Source organism: Rana temporaria, chromosome 4 (assembly GCF_905171775.1).
Source record: "Rana temporaria chromosome 4, aRanTem1.1, whole genome shotgun sequence".
NCBI lineage: Eukaryota > Metazoa > Chordata > Amphibia > Anura > Ranidae > Rana > Rana temporaria.
Window position 1 is genome coordinate 309,148,566 of NC_053492.1, and position 10,189 is coordinate 309,158,754.

The following is a 10,189-nucleotide window of genomic DNA, read 5'->3' on the forward strand; positions in this document are numbered from 1 at the left end:
TCACCATCGATAGAGTTTTAAGTTTTCTCCAGCTAGGAGTGGATAAAGGATTGGCATTAAGCACAATCAAAGGACAGATTTCTGCCCTGTCAGTGTGGTTTCAGCGGCCGCTGGCCACCCACTCGCTGGTTAAGACCTTCCTTCAAGGGGTCTTACGTATTAAACCTCCAGTTAAATCCCCGCTTTGCCCGTGGGATTTAAATCTTGTTCTGTCAAGTTTACAGAAACAACTGTTTGAGCCATTGGCTGAAATTCCTTTGGTTCTACTGACAAGGAAGTTAGTATTTTTGGTTGCCATAGTTTCCGCAAGAAGAGTTTCGGAACTGGCGGCCTTATCCTGTAAGGAACCATATCTTATTTTTCATAAGGACAAGGTCGTTCTCCGCCCTCATCCTTCCTTCCTACCGAAGGTAATATCCAGTTTTCATTTGAACGAGGATTTGGTATTACCATCCTTCTTCCCTAAACCTACTTCCAGAAAGGAAGGGTTGCTGCATACCTTGGATATTGTCAGGGCCATGAAGGCCTATCTTAAAGCTACAGAGAAAACAGATGTGCTGTTCATTCTACCGGATGGGCCCAAGAAGGGGCAGGCAGCTGCAAAGTCCACCATTTCTAGGTGGATTAAGCAATGAATCACTCAGGCCTACGGCTTGAAAGGGTTGCCTCCTCCAGTATCATTAAAGGCTCATTCTACTAGAGCCATGGGCGCCTCCTGGGCAGCACACCACCAGATCTCTATGGCTCAAGTTTGCAAAGCGGCAACCTGGTCTTCTGTCCACACATTTACAAAATTCTACAAGTTGGACGTAAGAAGGAATACTGATACTGCCTTCGGGCAGGCAGTGCTGCAGGCTGCAGTTTGAGACCCTCGGATTCCGGGGGCTCCTCTTTTTTGAGTTAAATTTAAAATTTAAGATTATTTTTCTCAACTAAGTTGGATTTATTATAATTTGAGTATATCTCTAAATTAAATCCTTTTGTCTTGGAGATGTTCTCCCTCCCCTCATTGTAAGCATTGCTTTGGGACATCCCATATAGTAATGAATGCCGCTCTGTGTCCCGTGATGTAACGATAAAGAAAAAGAGATTTTTAATACAGCTTACCTGTAAAATCTTTTTCTTGGAGTACATCACGGGACACAGAGCTCCCACCCCTCTTTTTGAGGACCATTTTGGGAGGCATACTGCTTGCTACAAAACTGAGGTACTCCTCCTATGGGAGGGGGTTATATAGGGAGGGGCACTTCCTGTTTGAGATTGCCAGTGTCAACACCTGAAGGTACTCCATATAACCCATATAGTAATGAATGCCGCTCTGTGTCCCGTGATGTACTCCAAGAAAAAGATTTTACAGGTAAGCTGTATTAAAAATCTCTTTTTTTGGGACCATTGGCATTTTTATAGCGATCAGTGCTATAAAAATGCATTGAATACTATAAAAATGCCACTGGCAGTGAAGGGCTTAACACTAGGGGGCGAGGAAGGGGTTAATCATGTTCCCTAGGTATGTTCTAACTGAAGAGGGGTGGACTGACATGGGGAAATGACAAATCGCTGTTCAGACATTGTATGAACAGACGATAGGTCATTTACACACACAGCTCCCAGTTCTCGCTCTGTAACGAGTGATCGCGGGTGCCCGGCGGTGATCGCGACCGCCGGGCACGCGCGTCGGCGTCAGGGGCCCCTATTGGCTGCTCGGCGAGGTGACGTATAGCTACGTGATCTCGCCCAGCAGAGCTGACCTGCCACCATATAACTGCGGCGGCTGGTCGGCAAGCAGTTAATGCAGCTTATTACTATAACATTACATTTATTTTTTAAATGCAAGCAGTTTAAATGCCAAAATTTGATCTGGATTTAACCTGTTGAGTCTTAAGTCAGTACAGCAAGGCTTGGAGTGTGAGACAAAGAATCGGTACATGAGGAGAATCAATTCATGTGATAACAGGATGTATGCTGATAGGAAGAGAAAGCAAAGTGACAGAACTTCATCACTGTGCTGCTTTTCCTTTCACTGTCCAGTCACAGGCTGGAAAAGGAGAACAACCTGGGCTCTAAAGAAGTGGGTTGAATGATGCTGACCATCACACATAAGAACTATAGTGGCTGAAAAGAGTAATGCTGGGGAAATACCTGGACTGAACCTAAATAATGCAGAAAAAGCCACTGTTATTTTATCTTCATATGAGCGGTTCATTTTAGTTTATTTTTGCTTTTGTGTTTACTATAGTCAGATTAATTAATGATTAGTTTGAATTTGTTTATATGATTTACTGAACTCTGCATTTTGCTTTCATCTATTGAATAAAACAGTTTGTATCTGTCATTATATTTTAAGTGGTTGTAAAGGCACAAAGTTAGAATGCATGAAGGTAAACGACCTGTTTGCTGCAGCCCCCCAATACTTACCTGAGGCCCCTCTTTATCCAGCAATGTCCACATGAGCCTTGCCTCTCCAGGAACTCTCACTCCTAATTGGATTTTGGCAGTAGCAGAAGCCATTGTCTCCCACTGCTGTCAATCACAGCCAGTAAACCAATCAGGAGACGGAAGGGGCAGGGCTGAGCCATGACTCCATGTGTGAAAGGACACACAAGCCACGGGTCAGGTGCACGCCTGCTTGGGTGCCCCCAGAACAAGCTGCTTGCTGTGGGGGCACCCGGCAGGAGGAAGAAGCCAGGAGTGCTGGCATGAGACCCGAGAAGAGGAGGATCAGGGATGCTCTGTGCAAAACCATTGCACACAGCAGGTAAGTATAACATGTTTGTTATAAAAAATAAAAATACAAGGCTTTAATAATAAGGCTTTGGAAAGCAAAATTTATTTGTACAGCAATATTCATTATTGCAAAAAGCCAAATTCTGTTTATGTGTGAAGTCTGAGCTGTTACTAATTTAGCATTATTGCCTATCGTCCTCTTTGCAGATACCAAGCGGAGGTCTAACAGAGATCTGCAGAAAACCTGTATCTCCTGGGCATATTTCATCTGTTTCCGACTGGCTTATATCAATTGGCCTTCCTATGTATACAAGCCCTCTGTTGGAAGCTGGATTCACAACATTAAATAAAGTGCCTGCTCTCTCACAAACTCACTTACGAGGCATTGGAATAAAAGAAGAGAGACATATAAACAAAATACTAGAAGCGGCAAGACTTATAAAGACCATAACACCAGAAGCAGTTTAAATTGTGGAACTGTATTTGGAGACCTGCTTATACCAATAAATATGGTTGCCAGTACACAATGAACAGTGAAGCACGATTTTCAGATTGGGTCTTTAGCTTGCATGACGTAATGTTGGCAGAACTTTGGTCCGTTCAACTATATGAATTGCAAGCTGCAATTCTGACTATTCTATCTGTGCATCTAAAAGACCTGTGAGGTTGTGGATAAAGAGGAGTGCTTTACGGTATCTACACACACTAGTCTTTCGCTTACTTTCAGATCTGTTGACTTGCCTACAATAGGCCAACATATTACAATGAATTTAAATGAACATTTGAAAAACTAATGCAAATGTGCTTTTACATATTAATAACATTAGCAATTGATGTGGCTTAACTGCAGTAACAATCTTATTTTGCCTTAAATTCTTCATTTTCAATAATGACTTTAAAACAAAGTTTGTTTAATCGGTTATACAAATACATCATCATCAATAGTGGAATGTGTTTTCAAAAGCAAGTATTTTGCTGAATGCTACGTCGTTCTATTGTAACTTTCACTTGTACAAGAGACCATTCAAAGTCTGTGCATTATCAGTATTAATTCAAGAAAAGTCAACAATGTAACTAGCAGAAATTGTTCCACAGGGTTGCTCTTTACTATATGATATAAACCAGTTACAGTAAGTGATCTCAACAACTGTATTGCTAAGCTTTGCACAGCTTCTGAATTCTAATACAGAATGCAAACCTACATACTGTACGTTACCCAAAATTGAAAGAATGAAAATGTATGGGTAGTTTAATGGGTTCATGTTAGCATTTATACAGCACATGTTAGAGCAGGTATTATACGAAGACTGGCTGAAAAGGGAAAGCATTAGAAGGGATTACAATTTCTGCAAATTTATTGCCAACAAATACCCTTATGTATGTCAAAGCACAATGTGGGGATCTTGTGGTCTGTGGCAACATTTTCATTGGCTTAACCCATACGCCAGCCATGTTTGTAAAGCTCTCCAGATGCATTTGATTTCATCTCTTGTTTAAAAGTAACATAGTATTTGATAAAGCATATATACAGTATACTGTATGTAGTAAAAAAAATCATGTTACAACAACCTGCATTGATGGGTGAGACAGTTATGAAGTCAGTACTTGATGGATCGCTAACCTAGAAAGTAGCCACGCATTCAACATGACCTGGCGAATGAGTTAGGTAAAAAAAGACATATAGCCATTAGGTTTAACCAAAAGACAGAATGAAACATTAATAACTCGCACACACAGAATCCCAAACCCTTGACTGACTCAGAGGGAAGCAAAACCCCTTATAAATTATAGTTGAATTTGCTACATCAGGGAAATAAATTTCTTCCTGATTTTTGAATGCAATCTGATATTCCCGAATTAACAATCTCTAGTGTTACAGCTTATAGATTTTAATATCCTTTATTTGGTGCACTCAGAAACAAGCAACTGGTATTTTTAGGAGAGGTCAGCAGTGCTCTACATAATCCTCTCATTACAGGTTTTCTTTCATATTAGAAGCATTGGGAATCATTTGCATTGCCATTGATGTAAAGATTTAGGCAAATGTATGTATATGTTCAACCAATCAGTAAACCTGTCTGATATTTTAAAGTGGATGTATCAGTCTGAACATAGTTTTACTTTTTATCTGACAGTAAGTGAATGTAATGCCAGAAGTGATTTAGGAATATAGAGGAGCTCTGGGAGAAACAATAAAAAAAGCAAAGCTTAAAGTGGTTGCAAAGGCTCGACCTTCTGTGTGCGGCAGCCCCCTAATATTTACTTGAGCCCCATCTCGATCTATCGATGGGCACAAGAGCAGTGGCTCCCCCAGGTCTCCATGTGTGAATAGACAGCTGCTTGCAAGGGGGGCAGGAGGGAGGGGTCAGGGCCGTCTTTAATGTTGATTGGACCCTGGGCAAAAAAAATCTTGGGGCCCCCCGATGCAATTTTGCTCTCCACCTGCTCTGAGACATACAAAATAAATATCAGCTAGACTTAAAATCAGTTTACTGTATCAGATCAGGCAGTGATTGCAATTGGTTGCCAGAGGTTACAGCATATCATTACCACTTACTGACTGGTTGCTAGAGGTTACAGCACACAGTACGGCTCACTGATTAGTTGCTAGAGTTTACAGCTCATGATTTCTTCTTGTTGATTGGTTGCTAGGACGTATGGACGTCGAAACAAGCATATCTTTTTACGTCGTTTGCGTAAGTCATATGCGAATAGGGCTGTGCGTAAGTTACGTTCACGTCACAGACATTGAGCCACAGTATCTTTGGGCGTAAATACGACGTGATACTGAGCATGCGCCGCTCGTGCATCTACATGGGGTCAAGCCTCATTTAAATACAACACGCCCCCTACCAGCCTACTTTGAATTACGCGCGCTTAGGCCGGCCCATTTACGCTACGCCGCCGTAACTTGGGACGCAAGTGCTTTGTGAATACAGCACTTGCCTCTCTAAGTTGCGGCGGCGTAGCGTAAGTACGATACGCTACGCCCGCGCAACGTAGAGCGGCCGTACGTGAATCTAGGCCAGGGTCTACAGGTGAGGGCAGAGCTGGGCAGCATTAGTACCAGCACTTCACACTGAGATATTAGGACACAGGACTAAAACTTCAAGGGACAAGGGAATTTAAACTGGGATAGTTGGCAAGTATGAGGCAGCTGCTTTGGGCACCAAAAAAATGACAGGGCCCAGGGCAGCTTCCCCATTTGCCCTGCCTTAAAGACGGCCCTGAGGGATCATGAGCGCCAGTGGGAGACCCAAGAAGAAGAGGATCAGGGCTGCTCTGTGCAAAACCGATACACAGAGAAGATACAAACAAAATGTTTGTTATTTAATATAAAAAAAATCTACATTTAATATAACTTTAATTGAACAAGCGGAAGTTAGAAGCTGATTGCCTACAAATGCACCAAATTTTGCACTCTCCAATTTTAGTAAATCAACCTTAATGTGTCATAAGAATAAGGGCACATGAGCCCTCTGATTGGCAGGATTGTGTTAATAATGTTCACTTTTTGCAGTCTACTAAGAGAGTCTGCGTAGTTCATATTATGCTCATACGATCCCTTTACGCCACAAATGTAATAGTTTTATATTTGTGTTTTGTTTATTGTTTTAAAACTTGAACTACAGGTGCCATACACCTTTTGAATATCCATTTTTTAAACTAATTATAATTAGATCAAGTGATATTTAGGTGAGCGAACCACAAATCATAAAGTTATGTAGGGAAACCACCCTTTAAACACAATTCTTAAAATGCATTGAACACATTCCTGAAACAAAATAATATAGCCTATATGTATGACAACATCAGCAATATTCACATTTGTGATTCACAGTTACATTTCTGAACTGAATTTTAGTGCAATGGACCACACACTGCTTGTACTGTCTGGAGAACATTCCATTGTGTTTGCAATGGTTTAGTCTTGCACTGAAGGTGACATTTGAATGATATTCATCCTGTAATAACTAAACTATAAATCGGGTATGTTAAGCACAGTAGAAGTATATAATCATGTTTGTTTATACAATGACTTGACAAATGGAGGAAAGAAAAGTAGGGGTGTTACCTATTTTAATTAATCAGGCTACAACTGTAGGAGCACACAACAAAAACGCCAACATGTGGTTGGTTACGATGCTAAATTGTTTTATTTTTTAAAGTTATATTATGTTATAACCATATTTTACTTGGCTGTGCAATTTTCTTACATTTTTCTCACTTTACAATGTTTGCTTCAGCTACTTTGTCTTTTATACATTTCCATAAATATTACACCAAAATGTTATGACTGGTAAAATACAAGACACAGACAATTATTCAGATATTTAATGTGCCTGGAAAATGTATGTTATAGATCAAACATTTTCACCAGGTACAGATGTACAGAGTTCAGATTTTACTCATCTAAAATCACTTGGCATTACAAAGGAAAAACATGCATCTTCTTGTGTACTGCTGAGTATTAATTTCATTTTTATATGCAAAATAATGCCAAACTTTTAAGGTCCATGAATTATTTTAGAAATAAAAAAACGATATATATATATATTCTTTTTATGTACAGTTTATTTCAGTTGCAAACTACAAAGATTTATATTGTTCCAAATGTATAATTGTATAAATAATATAGCATTTTCGACATATTTTAAGTATTAACTGCAGAGATCTAATGCTTGTTCACAGACCAGTTGACTGTGTAATTTAGGTTGCTGGGGACTTCTTGTGATATAATGGAGCAGATACAACTGCTAATCTGACTGTACAGCCATTTCAGGGCAAAACACATAACACAGTATGGTTTTAAAAAATGTTTTATGCATGACTTTGTTTTAAAGATATAATTACCAGTCAGTCCAGTGTAAGAGCCTACAGCTAGTTTAAAAGAGTAAGGTAACGAGTGCTTCCATCCACAACAATACAAAAGGCTCAGAAATATACTTAGAGACCAATTATAATTTGTACCTGACTTCTGAAATTTGTACCATCACTGTAACATTAACAATAAACTTACATTCTGAGTATTATGAACTGCACAACTTCATGATAGCAATAATACTTAGTATGTAGCTTCATTACAGGGGGAAAACATATTTGCATATTGTAGCACAAAATGACTGATCATATCAGTCATACACAATACAACATTGTTCAAAAAGACAAATGTCAATCAAGTTAAACTTGTTCTTATAAATTCTAACAAAGTCTATTTGCAAAAAGGTCATTCTAAACCCTAGTGGGGGTAGTTGTTACATTAAGTTCACAGTGGGGAACCCACTTCCTTTTCTAATTGTGTTCATGGAAATCTGAAATATTCTCAATATACCATATATAATACATTAAAATGTAAATATATAATTTTCCTCTTTATTACATACAGGGCTTAAGTTTAAAGCCAAGTCTTTTTTTTGATCGTGTAGGGGAGGGTCAAAACTGCTATTTTTTTTGGGGGGGGGGGGGTTGCCTCATTAGAAGAATTTCCCGTTACTTTCTGTCATGTAGACTCAAGAGGAAGTAAGAGGATATATTTCCAGTGTGAGGAATATCCACTCTTAGAAAATTGTCATGGGAACAAGTGCCCCCATTGTAATAGTTCCTCTCTATTCTTGTTTTGGTGGCAACTACAAATTTTGGATTTATTCTCACTTTCATTCCCGATGACATTGATGATCAGGAAAATTATAAAAATGTATTTACTTATGCCATTTATATAAAACTTGGACAACAGTATTTACCCTGTCTTCTCACCAGTGTGAATATGCTCAGGCCATTCAACTGGTCCCTTAAGCACAAAGTGCCACTTAAAAGAGGTCATCTAGTTACAGTAATAACACTGGTAACATATCAAAGCTTTTAGTAAAGTAAAGGTGTGCATTCTTTATTGCTTGTCTGCATATATAAGTTCTCCAAGAAAGTCTTGCTTGAACATTTCTAAAGTTACAAAAATGCCTAAAAATAAATGTGCAGTTTTAAACTTTAATGTAATCAAACTACAACTCCTAGCATGTTATATCAGTATTCTTAAGAAAATAAAGGTAGACTGGCAACGCTACATAAAGAAACAAAGTTAGCGTTGGAGGTCTCCAAGTGTGCACTGGCTTTACCTAAGGTTGGAGCTCAGATATGCCCCCTTCCCACAATGTTCATGTAGTTTGTGCCTGAGCAGTAACACGTTTTTAGAATTTCCATGCTAATTCGACCCTAAACATGAAGTGGAATTTACATTTAACTATATGCCAAATCCTCAAGGGTACCATCCAATTTCATACCACAACAGAAAAGAAAGACGGACTTTAAATGAGAGAAATCGTCTCATAACTAATAAATGTATATAAAACCATATATCAAAAAGTATATTTCTTTTTTTTTGCATACTATAGAAAAGTATCCAATTATCACAAATTCCCTATATATAAAATTAAAAATATATCACATAAATATGCTAGTGTACATTATCAACTCCATAAATATCCATGTGGTCTACATTCAAATTTCTGAACACGTTTTGGATATTGAGTATGAGAATAATTATGGGATTACCAGTTTATCTATGTGATATATTTATATTTTATATATGGGTTTTTATGATAATTGGATACGTTTATATAGTATTCTAAATACAACAAAATACTTTTTGATAAGTATAGTCTTTTATATACATGTATGTATTTTTCTCATTGGTACATTTGTAGTCATTGTCTCTATGGCAACCCCTTCCTTTCAGTATTTCCATGCTACAGATCCTTTGAGGCTATCAATCAGCATGTGCTAGAACTAAATTCTAACATGGTTGAAAATTTCTGGTGCCTACCATAACCCAGTCTATCCTGGTTTTCGTACTGGCAGTTCCATTTAAGCCCATTATTTATGCTTATATATTTGTAAAAGATACTAAGAGTCTTTATCAAATTATATATTAAAAGTTGATGTGCTACGAAATACACTTTGAGGGTTGTGAAAACAGTGTGGCTTTCTATCACACCATTAATAATTGTATCTAGACTGAATCACTGTGTCTGCCATAAACTAACCTTGTCCTTGTGGGCATTTCTAAGCATCTTAATTAAAGGGACAACAGTCCTTCCTTCAATGGCATTGTATACCAATGCTTTCATTTTTTCATGCCATTGCGATATACTATTTGTATATTAAAATGTTGAGTCCATATATGTTTTGGAAGAGAAATAACTTTTAACAACTAATGTTTAACTATGTTGCACTTTCTGTATATGAAATCCATATTTAAATAACTTATTTTTTTGCCATTCACCATTCTGAAATTGTAAGTAGTTGTAATATACATGGCATCAACATTGCGTTGCAGTTTGCTTCAGCCTAAGAAAGCTGTGTATTGTAAAAATATGAGTGTGTAAAGAATATTGTACTCGTCTAGCAAAAAAGTATGGTTGATTTTTATTTCCTGTGAATCAAAATATGTCTATAATAGTGTAATTCTGTT

The 10,189-nt window shown here is 38.1% G+C and overlaps 1 protein-coding gene across 8 annotated transcripts in view; it reads left to right on the forward strand.

Annotated features, from left to right (window-relative positions):
* The window catches only part of SASH1 (SAM and SH3 domain containing 1), a 257,520-nt gene extending 253,093 nt beyond the window's left edge, over positions 1-4,427 (forward strand). For all 8 annotated transcript variants that reach the window (XM_040350581.1, XM_040350582.1, XM_040350585.1 and 5 more), the window contains one exon: positions 2,932-4,427. In XM_040350581.1, coding sequence (XP_040206515.1) covers positions 2,932-3,192 — 261 coding nt within the window. In that variant the 3' untranslated portion in view covers positions 3,193-4,427. The remainder of the gene's footprint in view (positions 1-2,931) is intronic.
* Positions 4,428-10,189: the final 5,762 nt, after the last annotated feature.